General features: G+C 41.2%; 1 protein-coding gene across 3 annotated transcripts; it reads right to left on the bottom strand.

The window, feature by feature from the left end:
* Window positions 1-290: 290 nt before the first annotated feature.
* On the bottom strand, window positions 291-25,207 carry CEP55 (centrosomal protein 55). 3 transcript variants are annotated; one of them, XM_070363433.1, is made up of 9 exons: window positions 24,958-25,207; window positions 23,670-23,864; window positions 21,431-21,706; window positions 18,551-18,619; window positions 10,690-10,840; window positions 9,134-9,447; window positions 7,377-7,448; window positions 6,592-6,717; window positions 291-749 (listed from the first exon to the last, which is right to left on the bottom strand). In XM_070363433.1, exons 2-9 carry the CDS (start codon window positions 23,850-23,852, stop codon window positions 729-731), a joined length of 1,212 nt encoding a protein of 403 aa, XP_070219534.1. In that variant the 5' UTR covers window positions 23,853-23,864; window positions 24,958-25,207; the 3' UTR covers window positions 291-728. The 3 variants fall into 3 exon arrangements, with proteins under 3 accessions (XP_070219534.1, XP_005890697.1, XP_070219533.1); XM_005890635.3 differs by lacking the exon at window positions 291-749 and adding an exon at window positions 3,617-4,744; XM_070363432.1 differs by lacking the exon at window positions 291-749 and adding an exon at window positions 3,617-4,744 and having other exon boundaries at window positions 23,670-23,878.
* Window positions 25,208-25,419: the final 212 nt, after the last annotated feature.

Below are 25,419 nucleotides of genomic sequence, written 5' to 3' on the forward strand. Positions count from 1 at the left end.
TATAATCGTTACTGAAAAGTAAAAATAGTCCTGGACAGTATTTCCTTGCCTGTGATGTGCTCTCATGTGTATTTTCTGGGCTCAAATGTGATTTACAAGTGGCAGCATAATGTAGATAACAGTTCTATCTCTATAGGCTAACACATTTGGGTTCAGATACTAACTCTGTCAATCCCTTTGATGTGTGACCTTGGACAACTGACAAACTCTCTAAACCATGGTTTCCTCATCTATATAATGGAACAGTTCTGGAAACTCACAGGTAGTGTCACTATGAGGAGAAAATGACATGACACAGGAAGTTTATAAGCATATTGTGTGGGACACTAAAAATGCTTAATATACAGGATTCCCTAAAATAGGTTGGATTTTCATTTGCCTAACAGCCTAGGAAGAGGGATGGGGCAGCCATGAACATTCTCATTTTAGATGGAGGAAGCTGAGTCTTAGAGAGTTGAAATGACTTGCTCAAGGTCAGAAATAGATTTTCATCCCAAATCCCGTGATTCCCATTTCAGGGCCCTTGCCATAGTAACATGTTTCCTTGAAATTGCCAAATATGCTCAGTCGTGTCTGACTCTTTGTGGCCCCATGGACTGTAGCATGCCAAGCTCCTCTGTCCATGGAATTTTTCCAGAAATGGAAAGAGTTGCCATTTCGCACTCCAGGGGATCTTCCTGACCCAAGGATTGAATCTGTCTCTTGCGTCTCCTACATTGGCAGGTGGATTATTTACCCGCTAGCGACACCTGGAAATTCCAAAGAATACAAAATAAAATTTAAATTCTGAGATGCTTCCTTTTTCATTTCCAATAAACAGAATAATTTTCTTTGGAAGAGAGTTATTACTACAGTTATTACTGTATTACGTGCAAATGTGAGCGACTGTTAAGTTTGTACTGGAAATAACAAACTCAAAAAGTTGGTTTTTTTACGTTTATTTTTGGCTGTGCTGGGTCTTCATTCATGCGTGGGCTTTTCAGTTGCAGTGAGTGGACATCAAGGCTGACCAGTTAATGACAGCACAAGTGAGGTCAGTGCCTTGTTAGAGGTCACCCCACGGGTGAGAGAGGAGAGGCTTTGTTGTGGTGTGCAGGCTTCTCCTTGCAGTGACTTCTCTCGTTTCAGGACACAGGCTCTAGGGCGCTCGGACTTCAATAACTGTGGCACAGGGGCTTAGTTGCCACACAGCATGTGGGATCGAACCTGTGTCTCCTGCATGGCAGTTGGATTCTTTACCACTGAGCCACCAGGGAAGCCCTCGAGGTTTTTTCCTAACCCTCTAGTCTCAGTTCCACCCCACCACCACCTATCTCCACTTTATAAAGATTGAGTGAAAATACACATCTTCCTAATCTACACAAGGTGGCATAATTACCATTCTACAGAATCTGTAAATCACACAGCAAAGCTAACTTTTTTCTTTCTTCTTCATTAAAACCTTTGATTATCTCCTCTGATATTTAACATTCAAAACAGTTTACTTTCTCTATCTTTGTTGCAACATGCCTTTCAACATCAAGTTAATAAGATACAAAGTGACATCTTTCACCCTATCACAATCTGGATCTACACCTCTGCCCTTTGTCATCACAAAGTAACCACTCTAACACAGGCCATGTTTTCCTTTAAGCAATGTTGAATGATTCACTCTCAACATAAGTCTAGGAACAAACACTGTTAAAACTTGAATATTATGTTTCCTTGAACCTAGCTTAGTCATCACCGCTTTCATAAAGCCTCTCCTCTTTCACCCGTGGGGTGACCTCTAACAAGGCACTGACCTCACTTGTGCTGTCATTCACTGGTCAGCCTTGATGTCCACCTTGCCTTGGCTCTTCTAAGGTGGTTCCTGCTGTACCCTCTCCACCTCTAGTGCCTGGCACGACACCTTGTCCGTTGCAGATGGATTAAATATTTGCTGAACCAAGTGAGGAAACCTGTGCTTGGTATATCCCCTAAAAGAGGTGAGACTCCTTCAAGGGCTTCCCCGGTATCTCAGTGGTAAAGAATCTGCCTGCCAATGCAGGAGACGCGGGTTGGATCCCTGGGTTGGGAGGATGCCCTGGAGGAAATGGGAACCCACCCCAGTATTCTTACCTGGGAAATCCCATGGACAGAGGAACTTCACAGGCTACATAGTCCATGGGGTTGCAAAGAGTTGGACATGACTCAGCGACTAAATAACAACCTTAGGGCAATTTTTGGGCTTCACTCGCGGCTCAGATATTAAAGAATCTGCCTGCAATGCAGGAGACTGGAGTTCAGTCCCTCAGTCAGGAAGATCTCTTGGAAGGCAATGACAACCCACTCCAGTATTCTTGCCTGGAGAATTCCATGGACAGAGGAGCCTGGCATGCTACAGTCCAAGGGGTAGCAAAGAGTCGGGCGTGACTGAGCGACTAACACATACACACACTTATCTGTAATACTTGTTAAACTGTGTAGTGGAAGATGTGTTGGTCCTTGGGTTAAATCAATACAGTGTGTCTGGCAAGCAAGAAACTGAAGGTTATTGTCAGGTGCTAATTCATTGTCGTACAGGTGCATGCCACTCCTTTCTCTGGTTGCTTGGTTTGACACAACTTTAATCTGAATCTGAGTGCTCCTGTCTACTTGTGGACTGCAGGATGCACCCTAGGGCTCAGCCTTCCCTGCCCCTTTCTCCATTATCTCTTCAGATCCTGGGTAACTTGAACCTACCTTTTACCTTTGGTGAACCTACCTTTTACCTTGGGTGTCACCACTAGATTGGGGGTTTCCCTGGTAGCTCAGCTGGTAAAGAATCCACCTGCAATGCAGGAGACCTGGGTTCAATCCCTGGGCTGGGAAGATCCCCTGGAGGAGGACATGGCAATCCACTTTAGTATTCTTGCCTGGAGACTCTCGATAGACAGAGGAGCCTGTGGGCTATAGTCCATGGGGTTGCAGAGTCAGACACGACTGAGCAACTGAGCACAGCAGAGCACGGCAATAGATTGTACTCTTCAGTGTCTTACTCATGTTTCCCACTCAACCATCCAAAGCCAAAAAATACTAGGTTCAAAGCAGAGAGCACAGCACAAACAACAAGGAAAATAAAGAGAACCAGACCAACAAATACTGGATTTGCCTTAGAAGGCAGAGCACTGGGGATCTTGGAAAGAGTAATTTTTCAGGAATCATTTCATACAAACCAAAATGGTAGTGGCTCTAACAACCACTCCCATTGGGAGTCAGGGCCTCCCTCATGTTCCTACAAACCTGCTAAGTGACTGGGTAAGTCACGCCCCTCTCTGGGACTCTGTTTCATCAGGGAGTTAAGGTTGGACTAGTTCAGTAGTTCTGTCTTCAGTTTTACCCCAAAATGCATCTAGAGAACTTGTTGATAAGGCATATTCCATGCTTCCCACCCTCCCCCCCCCAGAAACCCTGATTTGGACCTCAAAGAAGGCTGAGCACCAAAGAATTGATGTTTTCGAACTGTGGTGTTGAAGAAGACTTTAGGATCCCTTGGACTGCAAGAAGATCAAACAAACAAATCCTAAAGGAAATCATTTTACACTGTATGTTTATCTGTAACTCTCTGGCACCCTTCTCAGGGCAGAAATCTTAAAAATACCAGTCTATATACATATACTCTCCTCATAGCAAAATTTATTAAATAACTCTTTATTCTTTTCTCCTTTACATTACCAATAGTAGCCCAGTGTTAAGCATTTTAGAAAACCTGAAGAAATTTTTAAAAAAATCTTGGTTTATGCACACATGTATAAAAATATTCAGATAACCAAATATCTGCTCATTACATCACCCAGCTTTCAAGACTGCCAAAAATAAATAAATAAAACATTTGCATATCAAAAGAGAGGGCTCGGTGGTTTTGTTAAAATTCATTTTAACAATTTTAGCTAACTAACATGTGCTGATGAAATTCAAGTTAAAGGTATAGCCAGTTAACATCACAGAAAGCACTGTGTGGCTAGTAAGGAGTATTCCTTAAACAGAATCTACTTTGTGCTTCAAACACAGCTAGGTCTACAGTTTCAACAGTAAGCAGCAATAAAGATGAAGAAAACGCCCAACTTTTCTAATAACTGCTCTATCATAGAAAGGAATATAAATGAAAAAAGTATCACCATCTCTTCACAAAGAACATCAAAGTCAGAATGGTAGGTTTATGAAGTGCTTGGATTAAAAAATAATAACAATAAAGATCCCTGGTTAATTGCCTTTGATTTTTTAAAAATCTGAAAAACATAAAATATTTGCTTGTTGGTGTAACAGATTTGACCTACAAGCAATAACCTGAACTATCTTTTCTTCATCAAGTACTTTAACAGTGCAAAATGTTGGCGGTCTCAGCGTTCAATGCTCGGAAATGCAAAGCAGGCAAAAAAACAAAAACAAAAACAAAACACAATGATTCACTGCTATGCTAGAGTCTTAAAGGTAGACAGGCAGTTTCTGATGTGAGGTGAAATAAGCAATTCAAAATGTCCATTAGCTAACGTAAGATACAGTATTGAATCTTTTGGCACAAAAACAAAGAATAATCACATTGCTACTTGGAACAGTATTCAACGTGGACGAGTAGATCTCGGTGTTCAGTGGCTGGATATTGGATATTGCACTTAGGACATTCCACCAGGCTTTCATTTAACGCAGCAGTGGGACATTTTGGTGAGGCGACTTTTCCTCTGTTTTCAGTCTCCTTTTGGAAAGTGACTAATGGCTCTGTGAAGGCAAACTCACGAATCTGCTTCTGAAAAATAAGTGTCAAATGAACACGGTTTGTATAGATGGCCTACCATTCAGCAGTTGTAACTGCTCCATAGATACTCCAGTTGCTTCAACCCTCTAGCTAGATTTTCTTCTGAATCTCTCCGGTCACTGGTATTACACTGGTAACTTATGAGGTGGTTACACATGAATGCAAAGTTGCTTCAGTAGTGTCTGACTCTTTGTGACCCTATGGATGGTAGCCTACCAGGATTCTCTGTCCATGGGATTCTCCAGGCCAAGAATCCTGGAGTGGGTTGCCATGCCCTTCTACAGAGGATCTTCCCTACCCAGAGATCAAACCCACATCTCTCATGTCTTCTGTATTGGCAGGCACATTCTTTACCACTAGCACCACCTGGGAAGCCCTTACGAGGTTGTTATATATCACTGAAATTACCCAGGATGTACTAGGATCAGGCATTTACATAGCAGGTTTTATTAAAATGCTTAGAGTCACATGTAAAGGTGGGCCTACGGGCAATGCTGACAAAGATTGCTAGGTTAAAGACGGGCAACTTCAGCAATAAAGAACTGCATGGAATTAAGAGTGGCAAAAAATTTTAGCAGGTCAAACAGGTTATACACAGGAATGACTAAGATACTGTATAATTCATTTGTGATGTCTCATTTTCATGTTTTTTTCCCTGAGAAATTTAGAACAGTCAGTAACTAAAAATGAACATTTTATAGCATACTGTAAAGACGAATGGTAGGAAAATGAAGAAAAATACAGGAAAATTATAGATTCATTTGTATACTCTTTGGCTTCCTGTACTTTGATAAAGTCATAAATAGGAATGAATTATAAATTTCAATTTTAAATATTATGATAAAAATCAATGACATAAACAGAGCCAAAAATGTATTTTCTGTCTTTTATTCATAAAGAAATTGCAAATGATTTTAAAAACTGCTTTTTTCTCTTTTGAAAACTGAGGAATTCTATTTGTAACATTTCACCCTGTGCAAATATTCTGCAATACAAGGATCATATACAAAATATGGGCTAATGGGACAGACCCTAACAGGTTTAGTCCAGGGCTTACTGTGTGGTTCTTTAGCTTCTAATTTGTGTCCAACTCTTTTGCAGCTCCATGGGCTGTAGCCCACCAGGCTCCTCTGTCCATAGAATTTCCCAAGCAAGAATACTAGAGTGGGTTGCCATTTCCTTCTCCAGGGGATCCTCCCCACCCAGGAATCAAATGATCTCCTGCATTGGCAGGTGGATTCTTTACTACTGAGCCATCAGGGAAGTCCCTCAAAGCTTATTAGTAGAATGAAAATAGGTAAATCAAAACCATTTCCTTAAAGAAGCAATGTTATTAAAAAGGTTAATGTTTTAAAAGGTTATGTGTTCAAGTTAATCCACAGAACGTGCTTAATTCAGTATGCCTACAAGAGTGTATTAACAGTAATAGTCCATTATCCCTAAAAGCAGCAATTTTTTCTTTCTTTTTTTTGTTTAAAGAGAAAAGCACAATTTCACTTCAGAATCTAAAACTGCCCTGCCTTGCTGCCTTTGTCCCCCAGACCAAGCTCTGTTCAGTGCCTCCAGAATCACAGAGCCCAGAGTGGGTGGGGATGATCCCAGGTACTGGTAATGTTATCATTACCAAGAGGCCAGTAATGTCCCTCTGTCTAGTACTTTGAACTGATGCTCAAAGGGCAGATGCTTCAAATAAGGCAAGGGATTTGATTTGACTAATTTAAGAAACAGCTATTCTTAAACTGTATCCTTCTATTTTGGGAACTGCTTTGACATATAAATAGAAAGATGGCAGAAAAAGAAAGATGAAATAAGTTTTTGTCTAACCATTCCAGACTCACCAAGGATTCCAACTGTGTTATTTGATTTCTTGCTTTGCGGAGCTCCTTAAGAATCACATGCAATTGATGTTGCATATTTTGACGGTCAAGTTTTTCATTTTCAAAGTCTAAAGTACATGCCTGCATCTGGAAAAAAGTGCCCAAGACAAGACAATGACAGCTACTGTATACTGTCTAGTTTTCCTGACTGGATGTTTCTTTAGTATCATAAGAAAAAAATATGTTGTGCCATCAGAGCAAGAACTCCTCTGAGTACAGGGAGATATTGATACATGAAGAAGCTCTGTCCAAGGAGCAAAGCCAAAGTATGAGGTCTAAGTGAGTGAGGAGCAGCTTAAGAAGTTGCTGGTTAGAATCTGTCCTCCTCATCCTCCTTTTTGTGGGGAAGGGAAGGAGATGGCTGTTCCTTGGTTTCAAATATACTAAAAATCTCTGGTCTCTGAGAGTAACTGGTCTCTCTTTGAGTTCTACTTGAAGTTATCAAGTAGTTCTATTAGGAACATCCTGTCAGACTACCAGCCATTTAGGGAAGAAGAAATTTTGCTAAGGCAAACATCTACCTGTCAAGAAAATTGCCATGTCACCTTAGAGAATTCGGTTTAGCCTAAAGGTAGTAATGGGAATATACGGCTCGCACAAGTCGTCACTTTCAATATTTTTGTTAAAGTTTTTAAAAAAACATTTTCTAGAACTTACAAATGGTTCTTCATACAACAGTGTAAACATGAGGAAAAATTCCATTTCTCAAAGGTTAAACTGAATGTAGAAGGAACCCTCATGAGTACCTGTTGTTCCAACAGAGCTACCCTTGTTTGTTCCTCCTGCTGCTTTATCAGAGACGTGTAAAGAAACTGGACCTGTAGGATGTAAATAGAACCAACACTGTCACATCAACATTTTATAGCTTGACCTTGACCTAGGATGTGTGAAAGGCTCACAAATGTCACATCTCTAACCAGGGCAACACCTGCTCTTCTGGGTGAATCCTAGCTGTGGTTGGACAGCTATCTATGCAAGCAGCTGAGCAGTACCGCCCCGGCTGAGTTCCCTGAGGCATAGACTGAATGTAGACAAAAAGCACTAAGTCGCAGTGGACAAGCAGGTCCTAAGATCCACTGATATTTCTGAGTAGGATAAGAAAGCAGAGCTTGGCCTCCTCAGCCACAGAGTTGGAGCAAAATTTTCAATCATTTCTGCTTAATCTTTTGTAAATATCACTGCTCACACCTCTAGGCAGAAGTGAGCATGGTAAAGACTGAGAAGGCAAATGTTATAGACCATTTTTTCCCTCTCACTCAAATTTTGGAGGATTTTAGAAATAACTACTCTAAGAGTAGCAGTAGCTAACATTTACTTAGCCCTTTAATTTACAAAGCACTTTCACCTTCTCTCAGCTGACCTTCACAAAAGTCCTATGAGGTGAGAAGAGGTTATAAGATTTATTATTATTAATTTGACACTCAAATAACCTGTCAGTCAGAGAAGTTAGCTGATTTTCCTCAGGCCACACATCGTTGAGGAGAGACCTGGGATAGACTCCAAATTATGTGTTTTCCATTATTTCATGCTGCCGGGAAAAATTTAATAAGTTTCTCTTGAAATAGTACTGAATTCTAATAAATCTAATCTAGTAATGCCAGCATTACTGAGACAAACATTCCAGATCTGGCTATGAGCATAGTGAGAACATGGGAGGTATATAGTGAATTAACTTGAGAACAGTTCACAGTGCCAGCCTAGGAATCAACCTGGGTCCTCCTCTTTCAGCTTCCCACACATGCCCACCTCCTCCTCATCCCCTCTTTTTTGGCTTCTCACACATGCCTACCTCCTCCTCACCCCCCCTTTCAGCTTCCCACACATGCCTACCTCCTCCTCACCCCCCCTTTCAGCTTCCCACACATGCCTACCTCTTCCTCACGCCCCCTATCAGCTTCTCACACATGCCCACCTCCTCCTCACCCCCCCTTTTTTGGCTTCTCACACATGCCTACCTCCTCCTCACCCCCCCTTTCAGCTTCCCACACATGCCTACCTCCTCCTCACCCCCCTTTCAGCTTCTCACACATACCCACCTCCTCCTCACCCCCCCTTTCAGCTTCTCACACTTGCCCACCTCCTCCTCACCCCCCCTTTTTTGGCTTCCCACACATGCCCACCTCCTCCTCACTCCCCCTTTTTTGGCTTCTCACACATGCCTACCTCCTCCTCACTCAGAACCTTTGTGTCTGTGATCTCTTCATCAGGAGGGAATTCCCAGTCACTCACCTCGCTGGTGCCTTCTCGCCATCAGCTTTGTCCAAATACCATCTCCTCAGTGAGGCCTTCGCTGGCCTCAGTTTCTCTTGATCATACTACCCTGTTTTATTTAGGTACTTGCTTATGGTCTGTCTCCCTTCTTAGCATGAACTCCTAATAAGGGGGTAGGAACTTGTGTTGTTCCATGCTGGTTCCTGAGTAGTTAAAATAGCCCCTGACACCTAGTAAGTACCATGAAAATTCTGGATTATGAACCATGGAAAACCGTGCTAGTTAGACTCACCCGAGATAACAGCTCCTCAGATCTTTTCTTCTCTTCTTCAAGTTTTTCCCTGGCAAGATCATTCTCTTCCTTGAGCCTCTGTATTTTCTCTGTTTTATGCCTGTCATCTTCTAGATGTTGTACATCTGCCTTTCTTTGTGAACACAACAGTTGATTTAAATCTTGCACTTCTTTTTGGGTTTCTTCATATTTTCTTCGAAATTCACTCAGTTCAAAATTCAGCTGAGTTATGGTTTGTCGTTCCACTTCAAGATCTTTTTTTGCATTTTCCAAGAGATGGTTATAATATTTTTGCTTTTCTTCTTGAAGATAACCTGTGACAAACACATCATGGCACAAAATAGGTAATTCTACAAATTACAAAATAGGTAATTTTCCTGAAGAAATAAATGTAAATATGTTTCTGTAAGCATGATTGCATTTTTTCCTCATCTTCAAAAATGAAGACTCAAGAGACAGGGATCATGGTTGATGTTTGACAGAACAAGAAACAGAAGTTCAGGTATACTACTTGAAGTTAAAAAATGAATAGATAGAAGAATCAGAAACAGTAATAGAATTATTCTGAGGAGGGGGAATGTCACTAATGTCTAAAGAAAACAAACCAACAAATAGAGATATTAATGCATATACCACTTTGATAAAACACAGAGAGAGAGAGAGAGAGAGAGACAATGAGAGGGAGAAAGAAAAATCATATTACCAAAGGAAAAAGCTAGACTTCACCCATAATCAAAAACCTACTTTTATGTGTAGCAAATTTATACAGGCAATACAGCAGTAACTTTGTCCCCTGAGGGATAAACAGTTTTGAATTCTCTAGAGACATTCCTTTCATACTGTTTTAGCATTAGCTTCATTTTAAATATTCCGATGCGAAGCTCTGAGATTATGAGCCTTCTCTTTCTATAATTCAAGGCTCCAGTGCCAGTGGGGCTGTCAGTCACTTAAATGAGAGCCTTGCACAGAGCTTGGCTCATCACCTGGAACTGCTGCGTCTATTTGTAAAACGAGAATAATGATCCTTTCTGCCCCCGCTCTTAGGCTCTTGTGAAACTCAATGGAGATCAGTGTCAGAGAAGCTACAAAACCTTTGGCAAACAGCATCACTGATAAGAACTTCACCTCAGTTCTAGGGTGAGATTCAAATGATTGAAGGATCATGTATAAAAATGTAATCTTTCTCCTAGAGTTGATATGAATAACTGCTAAAGGGAAGCGGAATAACAAGATAGTCACTGACAAGGCTAGCACCAGGGGAAATGAAGCTGGAGCAGGACTTTGAAGGAGGGAAAGGATTTGCAAGGTGGAAAAAGCCTAACGTGCCTGCAGAGCTGCAAGATCCCTTTACCCTGTGCCTCTCGCCCTCTGGTGTCAGAAAACAATGGGAGATGAATTCAGAAGGTTGGCTAAAATGGGATTTCTTACTTCAAGGCTAGCAGACTTGCTCTTGTTTTACTTTATAACACAGATCTATAAGAATCTAAATTTGATGCATCTCTCTTTTTGGAAAATGTCAGGCAGGCCAACCCAGAAGAACATTTTTACACCAGTACCTTCTGATTCAGTCTTTTTTGTCTGCTGCGGGAGTGTCTGAGGGGCTGTTTCCAGCTTCTGTTCCAACTCAAAGATTTTCGCTAGAAGTGCTTTCACGTAGGCCTCTCGCTGCTGATCATACACAAGCCACTGCTGATTTTTCTCCAGAGCCTCACAGTGCAAATGAAAGCAAATCAATAATCAAAACCCAAACCCTTCAGATGGATAAGAGATCACACGTGACGCAGTCTTTTCCAGCACATAAATACTCGATGGCTCATATCACAGAATGATTCCAAGCATCACTGTAAAGCTTTCCACACAGAGACACATTCCAAGGCCACACGTCTTCAGAATGCCAAAGAACATGGCCAAGTCATGTCCACACAGAGTTACGGTCATCTGTGCACTGACTCTACAGTTTGCCTCATGTCGGTGCCCACATCATTCTCCGTTAACAGAATGTCTTTGTGGCAGAGGTGGAGGCGCAGTGCTCAGGTACTCTTTCTCTTTCAGAGCTATTTCCACCCACCCAAGGGCTCTGCCTGCGGGCTCTCCAAGGGGTGGACAGAGGCTCTGCCAGGCGTGCATCCTGCTCTGGCAGTGCCACCCCTGCCCGCCACCCCGCCTTAGTCCTGGGCCTTCCTCTTCCTTTCACAGATGTGGCTCCCCAATAAACTGCACTGCTGACTACTCCATCTCGTGTTTGCCTCCCGGAGAATCAAACTCAAACATCACCCTCTTTCTTTATCACCGGTTTTCATCTTTTAAAGCTCAAAAATCCCCAAATGGGACCTTTCATCTAGTTTGTATACAGGTTTAGGAACTCAGTTGTTATAAACACATACATACATATTTTAAAAACTCATTTTACCAACCATCATTAGCTTTTTTCTGTGTTTGCTTTTTCAAATAGATTGTGCGTGCTTAGTCGTTCAGTCGAGTTCTACTCTTCATAATCCCATGGACTACAGCCTGCCAGGCTTATCTGTCCATGGAGTTTTCCAGGCAAGAATACTTGAGTGGGTTGCCATTTCCTACTCCAGGGGATCTTCCTCACCCAGGCATTGAATCCATTATCTCCTATGTCTGCTGCATTGCAGGCAGATTTTTTTATATTAAGTTCCTTGAAGTGGCAGACCGTGTTCTTCCGAAAGGACTCCCAGCTTTTGCATACAATGTATAGTCAAGAAATTATTTGAATGATGGACAATATTAATAAAATAAGCAGTGTCTATTTAAGTTAGCTGGTAACAGAGAAAGTGGTTTACCATTACTGCTCATGTTCACTTTTCATTTCAGTTACATCTTTCCTACAAAAACCTCGCTATACTTTACCAGCCACCTAGCATAAGTTGGAAAATTTTTAAAAATCTCATCTACATTTTCTGTGGCTCATTCCACCTGATCTGTGGCAAGATATTAGCAAATATTCACATAAGAAGCTACATTACCTTTAGTGGATAAATCAAGGTAGCATATATGGACAGGGGTGTATAGGTTTATGAAAGGCTTTAGTATGCATTTTATTTATTTATTTTTGGCTGCACTGGGTCCTCGTTGTGGTGCATGGGCTTTCTCTACTTGCAGAGAGTGGGGGCTTCTCTCTAGTTGTGGCGTGTGGGCTTCTCACTGCAGTGGCATCTTTTGTTGCAGAGCATGGGCTCTATGCTCTCAGGCATTAGTAGTTGAGGCTCACAGGCTTAGACACCCTGCAGCATGTGGTATCTTCCCGGACCAGGGATCAAACCCATGCCCTTTGCATTGCAAGGTGGATTCTTAACCCCTGGGCTACCAGGGAAGCCCAGATTTATGAAATTTTTTAGTGAAAAATTCTACTGATATTTTGATTGTTTTTTTTTATTTTATTTTATTTTTTAACTTTACAATATTGTATTGGTGATATTTTGATTGTTAACTGGGACAAATTCATATATACTCTGACTCTAACTCTCACTGGTCTTAACCACTGGATCCTTGGAAATTCAGTCAAAGGCAAAGCCTGCCAGGGCTGTACACAACTGCATAAACACCTACCCCTCATCCATACCCCCTGTTTTGCCAGTAGCAGCAGGACAGAAATTCAAGTTGAAAGCTAGCAAAGAAGATTCGCCTGTCAGTAGCAGAGGGAAAACGAAGTCTTGAAATGCTTATACTTTAGCACCAAAATGAGATATTACAACTCTTCTCCCCTTTCCAATCGAAGTCTTCCATCCAAGAGCATGGAAAGTGAAAGCTGCTCAGTCGTGTCTGATGCTTTGAGACCCCAGGGTCTATATATAGTCCATGGAATTCTCCAGGCCAGAATACTGGAGTGGGTAGCCTTTCCCTTCTCCAGGGGATCTTCCTAATCCAGGGATCGAACTCAGGTCTCCCGCATTGCAGGCAGATTCTTTACCAGCTGAGCCACAAGGGAAGCCCAAGAATACTGAAGTGGGTAGCCTATCCCTTCTCCAGAGGATCTTCCTGACCCAGCAATCAAACAGGGGTCTCCTGCATTGCAGGCGGATTCTTTACCAACTGACCTATCAGGGGCTGCCTCTTTTTTTTCTATGTTTCTGGGAGGCTGAGGAAATAAGTCTCAATTACTACTTGTGTAAAGAGAACATGCACAGCTAAATCTAATGTCACAGGCGTAAAATGTTAAGGGCCCCAGAAGGAGGTACACACAGTGATACTAAAACCCCTTCGCCAATGGCCAAGCTCATTGGTAATGAGCCCTCTGCCCGTGCCACTTGTGCTAAGACTTGCCTAACACGAAAGTGTGAGTCACTCTGTCATGTCTGACTCTGCGACCCCATGGACTGTAGCCACCAGGCTCCTCCGTCCACGGGATTCTCCAGGCAAGAATACTGGAGTGGGTTGCCATTTCCTTCTCCAAGGGATCTTCCTGACCCAGGGACTGAACCCAGTTTTTCCATACTGCAGGCAGACTATTTACCATCTGAAGCCCCAGAGAAGCCAAGACTCACATGAAAGTTACTCGGTCATGTCTGACTACTTGTGACCCCATGGACTGTAGCCTGCCAGGTTGCTCTATCCATGGAATTCTCCAGGCAAGAATACTGGAGTGGGTAGCTGTTCCCTTCTCCAGGGGATCTTCCCAACCCAGGGATCAAACCCAGGTCTCCCACATTGCAGGTGAATTCTTTACCATCTAAGCCACCAGGGAAGCCCAAGACTTATCTACTCCCACAGAAATACCTGCTTGAGCAGTGGCTCACTGTTGGATCTTGGTAATTTGGGGATTTATAAATCCTCACTTGGAGGCTGATTTCCTCATCAAGAACACTGAGAGGAGACACAGGCCATGACCAATAGCTTTAGGTCAATTAATATAATGATCGCTTAATATTTTGAGGCAAAATAGCTATAGCTAGTAAGTTCAGTTCAACCTCTTCGTCTATCCCCTGAAGTGCTAAGTTATTTTAATTATATTAATAACAGAATATTTTAAAGCTTCAGGACAACACTTGCTGAAACTGAAGCTAGGTTCCCTTAGGCTGACATTAAAATTGTCCACAATCTGCCACTTCCCATCTCTTCAAAGCACAGCCTGGCCTTTCCTTTCCTTCACTGCTTCCTTGTTGTCTACACAATAATGCACACCCTCTGTGCCTCTTCCCTTCATGCAATCCCTTCCTATGTCATCTGCCCACTTAAATTCCACATTACATCACGTTCCAGTGAATCCAGGCTTATCTCTCAAGGCTCCTCACCATAACTCTCCTTATCAAGCTTCCCCTCCTTTGAAAGCAACTAGTGATTTTTGTGTGCATTCAGTCTACTTGGCATCTTATACTCATGAACTCTTGATTACTTCCTGATGATACTTCTTATCTTAACTATACCCTGAGCCCTCTGGACAGCTGGGCACAGGCTTGTTTAGATATTTTATTTCACAGTTCCTTATTTGTGTTTCTGTACCTAGAAGCTGCCTGATAAATGTTTGTGAATGATGTTGACAACATGGGTGGAAAAAATGCCTGCAAGAACCAAAAAGCCTTGTAGACCTAGACCGGAGTTTGAGAGTGTTCACAGAAGGGAGGAGAGAACAAGAAGGAATCTAGCAGTTCCTTACACACAGTAGAACAATACATTTAGTGATTCAAAAAGAATAAAACACTTTAAAAAATCTATTACTCATTAAGTAATGCATGAAAATGTAATCAAAACATCTTGTCATAGAACTATCCTAACTATTTCTGTAGTCTTACAAGTGCATAATATGTATCCTTTGTGTCATAATTAATCCTTGACCTGGGGGAATTCATTATTATCAATGATTAAAGTGTGGCAGCCAGGAGGTATGAGTTTTTATCCTTCAGGGCTGCCAGAAAAGAGATGGCACAAATACAAAGTTCTTAACAAAAAAGCTGCTTAGTGTAACTCAACTGAAGTAAAACATACGTGTGTGTGTGTGTGTGTGTGTGTGTGTGTGTGCGCGCGTGCGCGCGCTAGTTGCTCAGCCGTGCCCAACTCTGCGACCCCAGGGACTGTATGTAGCCTGACAGGCTCCTCTGTCCATGGAATTCTCCAGACAAGAATACTGGAGTGGGTTGCCAGTCCCTTCTCCAGGGGATCTTCCTGACCTAGGGATAGAACCAGGTCTCCCACACTGCAGATTCTTTACCATCTGATCCATCAGGGAAGCCTGATTCTAGTAAATGTGCTGCCAAAGTGAGGATGAGGCATTATTCTAAAGGACCACATGATGGCGATGTTACTTCAATAAAGTAATAAACATTTCTTTACTCCTGATCTCAAGGACTCTGTGTCTACTTTCATTTCTTTATAGAAGCAACAAAAAGTAGATTTGATAGCTGTCAATGGATGTTGACATTATGAGTTTTGCATCTTTAGAGTCTTCCTTACATTAGTTATCTCTTCCAGCTTTGTGTCTCTACACATTTGTTAGACATGCATTTATCATGTTCACCCAAGTTATCAATAAAAATACAGAAGTAGGTAAAGTGAAGCTGTGGGGAATGCCATGAAAGCTCTTCTTCCTGCTTTGGCAGGGATCCATTAAATATTTCCTTGGGCAAAAACTCTAAGAGATTGAAATGCTAGCCTATATTGAAAGAAGAAAAAATATGCATCAATTGATAAAACTAGAACACGGATGGTAGATTAGAAGTATTATGTCCATGTTAAATTTATTAAAGGTGGTATCTGTATGGTGGTCATGTAAGAGTATCCTCATTCTTAGGAATATACATTGGAATATACAGGCTGAAAAGGCTATATATATATGCAACTATTTCATGGTTCAGAAAAAATATTATGTCTGTGTGTGTATGTGTATGTGTGTGGATAGGTATGGGGACTGAAAGAAAAAGTATAAAATGGGACAAAATGCTAATGAGTTCAATTTTAGTAAAGAGTATGTGGACTTCTGTGTACTATTTTCCATTCTTATAACTTTTCTGTAAACTCAATTTTTTTCCAAATTAAAAATAATTATTATTTATCTTCAGTAATTCTGTTTAAAAGTCAGATTTTTTTTTTTTTTTGGCTGCACCATGTGTCTTTACAGATCATAGTTCCCCAACAGTGGATCAAAACCATACCCCCCTGCAGTGGAACCCTAGAGTCCTAACCACTGGATCACCAGGGAATTCCCTAAAAATCAGATTTTTTAAATCAAGAGCAAGAAACGCCTATTAAAACCGACATTCAGTTATTTGATTTTAAAGTTACTGACCAACTGGATAATGATTACAGCATTGAAAGTGAAAGTCACTCAGTTGTGTCTGACTCTTTGTGACCCCATGGACTGTCTGTGGGAATTCTCCAGGCCAGAATACAGGAGTGGGTAGCCTTTCCCTTATCCAGGGGATCTTCCCAACCCAGGGATCGAACTCAGGTCTCCCGCATTGCAGGCAGATTCTTTACCAGCTGAGCCACAAGGGAAGCCCAAGAACACTGGAGTAAGTAGCCTATCCCTTCTCCAGGGGATCTTTCCAACCCAGGAATCGAACCAGGGTGTCCTGCATTACAGGTGGATTCTTTACCAACTGAGCTATCAGGAATGCAATTACAGCATTAACTCCATGTAATTATTTCAAAATATGAGCCAGATCTAAATGATAGCTGAGGAATGATACAGCTTGACCCTAAGAGAAGCAAAATAGATTTTTAGGACTTATTTTAGCCTAACAAACACTGATTCTTAAACAGGTGGGCAAACTTCTACAGGAAGTTTTGTGGGAGCTCTGCAGAGGGTATAGGATTAGAATGGCTGAGTCCTCCAAAGCCAAATAAAGTGACGGTGTAGACTCTGAGGAGTGAGATTTCTCTTTCCCTGCTCCTCAGTCTTCCAACTATAATTCTCCCCCTGGTCCGAAAGATCTGCTGAGATCCCAAAGGGATATCCAGAGCTTGGCCACCTCTCGCTCCTCAAATGTAAGTTAATGGTTCTCACAGAGCAGTCCTCAGACCACCAACAGTAACAGCAGCACCTGAAGCTTATTGGAAATGGAGACTCTCAGGTTCTACCCCAGACTAATCATCATTACATAAAAATAACTTTAGTTGATATTTGGAGTAGTTAGCACTGCTGCTGCTGCTGCTGCTAAGTCGCTTCAGTCATGTCCGACTCTGTGCGACTCCATAGATGGCAGCCCACCAGGCTCCCCCGTCCCTGGGACTCTCCAGGCAAGAACACTGGAGTGGGTTGCCATTTCCTTCTCCAATGCGTGAAAGTGAAGTCGCTCAGTCGTGTCTGACTCTTCGCGACGCCATGGACTGCAGCCCACTAGGCTCCTCCGTCCATGGGATTTTCCAGGCAAGAGTACTGGAGTGGGGTGCCATCGCCTTCTCTGAGTTAGCACTGAGAAGCCTAAAAATTACACATGGGTTTAAGAAAACAGCATCTATTTTCAGGCACTTTGCTAAAAGAGACACTATAAGATTCAAGAAACTTCACCAGATTCCATCTAGTCATTCTTTCCAGTTGTCTAAATGCTGGGGATAATACATGACATACAAAAAACTTATTTTGATAGTTCTTTAAGAATTGTGTTTCTTCTTTATTTTAGCTACCTCTAGATAAATTACTTTGAAAAGGGTACTCTAGAACCCAGTTATACAGACACTAACGATTTAAATTCTTTTCTTGAAAATCAAATAGGCCTCAAGGTATGCCCGGTATGTGAGATAAAACAGGACTCTTAAGAGCATACTTAGATCAGGGTAGACATGCCAGTAATATTTCTGGAATCACAATATCTACCTATTGACCCAATGATTAAATCAAGAATTTCATACTTTGCATATCTAACCTTAAAATTTGAAAAAATACACTGTGACTACTAGTCCTATGTCCCCAATTTATTTAATTTTCAATGCAACCCACCAATCCATTTAAGATATAAGTTTGGAATAATATAGCTAACTTCATATCCAATTCTAGGAAAAAGAAATATTGAATACACAAAGAATGTATTTCTTTTTCAAACTAGGAAAGGAAATCCTGTTTCTAAAGGAATAATTTCAAACTAAAGAGGACATCTAGCATGGGTAAACAAAAAGAAAAAATAATAGATATTAAATTACATCACTATAATAAAATTATTGAGCAAATTAGATTTAAGTGAAAATGGGATATTGTTGAGTTATTTGGTAGAAATGGATGATTTATAGCCTAAAGATTTCCAAGGCTTTCCTAGCCATACTTACAGGAACTGGCCCTCTTGTATGCCTCGAAAGAGACTTAAACGTGGTAACCCAGAGAGATGATCTCAAACCATTCATTTCTTCATCTCCTCAAAAGAATTTTTCAAGCTACAGCATTACTGTTGTCAATTTCCATGAAATTTAATAATAAAGGAATGAGTCCTCTTTAGCCATAACTTAATAAAATAAAAACAAACTTACATCTTTCAGCTGTACTTCCATTTCATGAATATTACTCATTGATGAATTGAAGCAACTTGTAGCCACAGTCTGTAAGTAAATCAATATTAGTTAACATAATAATTTAAGAACATAAGTTTGCTCATTATACTTACCTTCATAATAAGACAGTATATTTCACATACATCCCAAAATCCAGAACTGGTACATGCCAGGTGATGAGTAGCAGTGCGGAATTAAGATGTCCTGGAGGCCTCCTAAGCAGATTGGACACCCTGAGATTTCGTATCTAATTTGATATCTGATGTCATCTGGACCCCAGAATCACCAGACTAGCCCTCAGTGGATATGAACAGCCCTCTGATTTTCACCAGGAAACCAAACCAAGCAATTGGCCTATTTAAATGAAATCCCAAAAATATTAAATTGTCAAATAAAAGATAAATTTTGTTTTCTAGAATTTATTTATATTCAACATTAGCAATAGTATTAATTAGTATTCATTCATATAGAACTCAAAATATAATTTGTCTCCTCCTTTTTCTTCATTTTTCCAGAGGGAATAAAGAGGGGCAGTAGATGGTAAGTTGGTGGCTCAGATGGTCAAGAATCCACCTGAAGGAGATCCAGGTTTGAGCTCTTGAGTTGGGAAGACCCCAGTATTCTTGCCTGGAGAATTCCCTGGATGGAGGAGCCTGGCAGGCTACAGTCCATGGGGTCACAAAGAGTCGAACACGACTGAGTTGACAACACTTTCATTTTCTAGGTGGTAAGGTACCAAAGCTAACCAACAAAGCTCATAAAAAGCTGCATTTCAGTCTTTTAACAGCTCTGAGGAAAGAGACTTGTGTGAAGGATGGCAAGAAAGCTCAAAATATATATTTTCTTCTCTAGAGGGGCTCTTTTCCCCCTCTCAATTTAGTCCTTCAGGTGGAAACCATGATAGAGATAGTTCATCACATTTCTTTCCTTTTACCCTGGGCACACTGCAAACCACATCTCCCAGCCTTCCCTGTAGTTAGTGAGGTCATGAGACTGAATTCTGTCCAGTGGAATGTAAGCAGAAATGAGATATGCCAATCTGAAGCCTAGACCCCACAGGCTACCCCAGTTCTTCACATGCTCTCTAGCCCACAGCTGTGTATAAAGGATCTGGTGGAGGACTGCACTCTGAGAGATGAGGGAGCCACTAGAAGGAAGGAACCTGGATCTCTGAATGATTCTGTTGAGCAAAGCCTCCTCCACTCCAACTTAAAATAAGCTGTGACATGAGCAGAAAAATAATCACTTGTTGTATAAGACTCTGAGATTTGGAGGTCAGTTGTCAGGTGATTAGATATGCTGACTAGTACAGAAATTAACAGTGAGTATCCCATAGTGATTATATGAATACATTTTTAAAATCATCATTTCTACCAAGATTTATATTTCCATTTTCAAAAGTAGAGAAACTAATTCTTGAGCTTTAAGTAAAAGTGAAAATGAAGTCGCTCAGTCGTGTCCAACTCTTTGCAACCATATGGACTGTAGCCTGCCAGGCTCCTCAGTCCATGGGATTTTCCAGGCAATAGTGAAGTGGGTTGCCGGTTCTTCCTCTAGGGGATCTTCCCGACACAAGGCTCAAGCCCACATCTTTTGCATTGGCAGGCAAATTCTCTTAGAGTAGGAAGCCCCACTCTAAAGGGGAGATAAAGTACAAAGACCCTTAACATCACTGAAGCATTTATTTGAAAGCAATAGATTTTCTTCTGTAAGTAAGTTTTGGGCACTCAGTGGTGTCCGACTTTTTGCAACCCCATGGACTGTAGCCCACCAGGCTCCTCTGTCCATGAGATTTTCCAGATAAGAATACTGGAGTGGGTTGCCATTCCCATCTCCAGGGGATCTTCCTGATCCAGGAATCAAACCCAGGTATCCTGCAATGTAGGCAGATTCTTTACCATCTAAGCTACCAGAGAAGTGTCCTTTCTTCTGTAGGTAGTGTTAATAGCTGTAGTATTAGTATGATTCATATGTCCAAATTTTCAAGAGAATCAAAGGTCTGATCAGCAAGAAACTATTTATTTAGCACTATGGTGGCTCAGATGGTAAAGAGTCTGCCTGCAATGACTCAGGTTCGATCCCTGGGTTGGGAAGATCCCCTGGAGAAGGAAATGGCAACCCATTCCAGTATTCTTGCCTGGAGAATCCCATGGATGGAGGAGCCTGGTGGGCTACAGTCCATGCAATCACAAAGAGTCAGACACAACTGAGCGACTTTCACTTCACATGCCAGGCACCCTGCTAGGTTATTCACATATATTGTAACATTCAATCTCCAGTACTCTTATCCTCATTTTATTGATGTGCAAACTGAGATTTAGGAGAGGGGTCTGGTGAATTCTAGCATTGTTTCTAAGGCTAGAGAGGTTAAGGAATTTGTTTAGACTCACACAGCTCGAAAGTGGAATCTGAACTCGGAGATGCCTACCCATAAATCCATGCTCTTTCTACTACACTAGTGACTCTAAAACACAAGACGGGAGAAAAGCACACTTGCTGTTTTAATTGGGTACCTCAAATATGAAAAATAACCAAAAAATGAAGCCATTCTTCTCACAATACAAACTACAGAAAAAAAGAATTCAATAAAATCTTCCTGGCTATTGTAGACACACAGCAGAATCTGTATTCTGAATATTCCCTTGGGCAAAACAATGGTATGGTCAGTGGAGGCAGCCATATTACCTATTTCTGCTTATAGAGAAGAACAGGACTATGGAAAAAAAAAAAGTAAACCTGTTAGTATACTATACTGTTTCACCATTTGACAAGCATGTTTTAACAAACCCATTCTTCATAAGAATTACAAACTGTATTAGAAAAGATTAAAAAAAAATCAGGTTTTAAAGAAATTAGTACCTGCGATAAATGAAGAGTATTGGCTTTGCCTTCAAGTTCAGCAAGCCTTGCAGTTGTAGCAGACAACTGTTTCTTCAACACATCTGTCTCTTCAGACAAGGATTTCAACAGCTGTTCTCTTCTTTCAACTTCCTTGGTTTTCTCTTCCAGCTGTTCAAGCAATGCAGTACTGCTGTGCTTGGCTTTCAGCTGGTCTCTGAGTCGCTGTATTTCTTTGTCCTTCTCTGTGAGGCGATAAACATTCTTCTCTCTCTCAGCTTCAAGGACTCGAATTTTCTAGATATAAACTAAGAAGAATCTTAGAACAAGGCCAGGTCAAACACAAAAATAAACAGTACATTATAACAAGCGTATAGGATGTATTTATTACGTATCAAGTCAGCATTATACCAGATACCAAGACCAGAAAAATGCTCAGAGAGCTCATAGAGAATTAGACCAATACATTAATGCAGTATGATAAGTGCTGTGGTTAAGATATATATAAAATAAACGGGACATGGACACAGAAAGGAGAGACCATCTAGAAAGCTAAAGAAGAGCTGGCTCTCACCTGATTATCTGCTAATCATTCCCCCATCATGCCAATTCTAGTCATCTTAATGGCTAAAAGTTGAGCACACAAAGAAATACATGCTCACTGATGAACTTGAAGCAACAGAATTTAGATATTACAGAATGTTATAGCTGGATAAAAGTACATTCATAAACTTGCTTTTTGTTAATAAATGATTTGGTATCAAATCTAGAAGGTGATCTTCAAGGGAATGTTCAACATTTTCAAGGATTGGCAGGTTAAAGAAGGCATGTTAGTTAAACTTGCTGGCAAAAGGGAGAAAGCACTAATATAGAGATGATAGAAAAAGTAAGTGGCTTTACATGGCTTTACATGCTGACAAAGGGAAAAAAGCTTAACAGTTATTCAAAGAGAAATGGGGACATAGAGTTGGATGCTTGTGTGAAAATGATGAGGGGATTTGTAGTTGCCTACTAGCTTAAGACAAGACAGTATTATGACACAGTACCAAAGAGGCCAATACAATTCTAAGATTTCATAGAGTACAGCATCCAGATTAGAGGAAATAATACTACTGTTTGAATCTGTGTTTGTGACTGTGTGCAATCCAGAAGCATTAATTCAAGAGGGACATGAACACCAGAAAAGTGTTCAGGAAAGTGACCAGGATAAGAAAAAGCCAGTAAAGCTGAAGAATATGGGGCTGGCCTATAGATAAGTAAGAGGCAGCACGATTTCCTTGTATATCTGCATGCATGCATGCTGTCACTTCAGTCGTGTCCAACCCTATGGACTGTAGCCTGTCCGGCTCCTTTGTCCATGGGATTCTCCAGGCAAGAATATTGGAATATCTTTCCATGCCCTTCTCCAGGGGATCTTCCCAACCCAGGGATCAAAACCCCATCTCTTAAATCTCCTGCTTTGGCAGGTGGGTTCTTTACCACTGGTGCCATCTGGGAAGACTTGGACACCTGCAAAGCTGTCAATTGGATTAAAAAAAAGACTTGTTCTATGTAGCTTTAATGGACATAACTAGAACAAACTGGTAGAAGTTATAGGAAGTTTAATTTCAATTGATTATAAAGGGATTTTGACAGCCCTTGCTTGTCAGAAGTAAAATGAACTGGAAAGAGAGCTCTAAGGAAACTACTAGATTCTTTCACCAGATTACAAAATAATCTTTATGTCTAAGAATTGGTGATAGATCATTTCTCCATGCTTGAATAAGAATTCACCTCAATATGTGTTTAAACAAATAATAAATCATTTGGTTTTATGATGTGCCTTATAAAGTAAAATTTAAAGAAATCCAATGATATTATTTAGCATGGATAATTTGTTTTCTAACTATGAAAAATAAAAGTACTCTTGCAAAATAAATTGAACTGATTAAATTTTAAATCCTTCCAGTTCTAATATTCCTAACTCCTTTTCAGACTATGTCATAACAAATTGTAAATTAGGGAAATATAGTTTAACAAAACACAAAATGCTGATATCTGTAATGATTTTACCTTAAAAAAAAATCTGAAAACAAATATTACTTGTAAAGTAGCCAAAATACATGATTAAATGGGTTTTTAAACCTTCATGCTAAAATCTAAACCCCAAAGGTGACATGATTAGATTTGTTGTTTAAATTTAGTGAACATAAAAACTAGATTATATCATATACTTTCTCATCTCCCATAGTAAAGCTTACTACAGTTTAAAAGGTCTTACCTCCAAAAGTTTGTGTCTGTCTTTATCAATCAGCTTTCCTTTTCCACTTGTGATTTCATCTACCGATGTTTTTAAAGCTGTAATTTCTCCCCTAAATTTTTCTAATGCAGTTTCTGATTTGGAGTTACTAGGCTTTGGTCCCCATTTACTTTTAATTAAATCTTTGGGATTTCTGGAAGACATCTCTGAAAGTGCCTGTAAAAAGAAATCTGAGTTTACAAGGTCAAATCTCAGGTTTGAAAAGATCTAATAACCTATTTACTAAACAGAAGAACCTTTCTATGTAAATAAAAGTGATGCCGTGGGGTATGGCTTCTAGCTTGCTAACAACAATATATATATTTTAAATCTGGGTGGTAGATGCATGGAGGTATTCAATATGTCAACCTGTATGTCTGTGTTTGTGTAGGATTCTCATGTGTGTCATACTTCAATAGAAATGTTTCATTTAAAAAAAAATAGAGGGATAACCAATGATTAAGCCGTTAAATGAAACCTGAAAGTTAGATTACAAAGACAAATTTTACTCCAGAATAAAAGGCCAATGACAAATAATATAATTCTGAATAAATGGACATTGAAACATCATTACCTGACATAATGGTGTGTCCTCTGTTTGAGAAGATAGGCCTAGTTCAGTTCTATCTTAACTGTAATGTTCAGAGAGCACAGTGGGCAGAAGCTAGATTTCAGTATGAGGCATTTATAGGAAAAAGAGACCCAATATTCAAAGAATTCAGGAATGGCAGGAATTAAGAACAAGAAGTAAGGAGAAGCTTTGTTGCTAAGTCATGTCTGACTCTTTTCTGACGCCATGGACTGCCTACCCAAGCTCCTCTGTGCATGGGATTTCCCAAGCAAGAATACTGGAGTGGGTTGCCATTTCCTTCTCCAGGGGATCTTCCCATCCCAGGGATCGAACCTCTTCTCCTGCATTGGTAGGCGAATTCTTTACCACTAAGCCACCAGAAAAGGTTAGCCCTGGATTTCTGTCCATTCTAAGGTGAAAGATTAAGATACCTAGTAGAGGGCACAAAGCATCTATTACAGGCCACGTCTTCTACAAGTGGAGGCAAATCTACAAAAACCTTCACATAAGACCTCCAGTGCGAAGAGAGGCAAAGAAAACTGCAACAACAGGCATCTTTCTTCTCACTTCTGAGGTGAAGAAGTTTGTAGAAAAGACATGAAAGTGCTTGCTAATCCGCAAAATGCTGTACTAAGGAAAAGACTTGGCCAAGTCACTAGAACTCCCTGAGCTTGTCTGAAAGAGGATGATAACACTCACGGCAGAGCTGAAAGCGGGGATCCAATCGGCGACGGCCTCCCGGGGACAGGCACGAAGTGAGCGCCAGGGAACGGCGACTGGCTCCAAGGTAGGCAGAGATTGAATCCCAGCCAACGCGATCTCCCACTGATCCCGCCTCCCCCGCGGTCACGCCCAGCCTCAAGGCTGCGGGTCCAGGCCGCCTCCGCCACCCTCCGCCGTCGCCTGCCCGCAGCCAGCCAGCACCCAGTCACACCCTTTGGCGCGGGAGCTGCTTCCGGGAGTTTGAATCCCGCGGCTGCGGGGCGGGGCACGTCACTGCCGGCGGGGGCGAGGCTCTCCGATTGGCTGCGGTCTCCGGGGGCGGGGCTGGAACCTGAGTGAGAAAGGAGTGCGGGACGTAGCTGGGCTGCGGGCGGAGGGGTGGAGCTGAAGTGGAGAGGACGGTGCCTAGGCCCGGAAGGCGTCTCCCGGATCCGCCAA

This window comes from Bos mutus, chromosome 26, assembly GCF_027580195.1.
Source record: "Bos mutus isolate GX-2022 chromosome 26, NWIPB_WYAK_1.1, whole genome shotgun sequence".
NCBI lineage: Eukaryota > Metazoa > Chordata > Mammalia > Artiodactyla > Bovidae > Bos > Bos mutus.

Excerpts from the sequence above, each read along its gene's own strand:
- CEP55 (XM_005890635.3), bottom strand. The coding sequence starts at position 23,852 with ATGTCTTCCAGAAATCCCAAAGATTTAATTAAAAGTAAATGGGGACCA. Across the intron at positions 21,707-23,669 it reads ACAGACACAAACTTTTGGAG|AAAATTCGAGTCCTTGAAGC; the intron begins GTAAGACCTTTT and ends GTTTATATCTAG. Across the intron at positions 4,745-6,591 it reads TAACACAGTTGGAATCCTTG|AAGCAGATTCGTGAGTTTGC; the intron begins GTGAGTCTGGAA and ends CTTATTTTTCAG.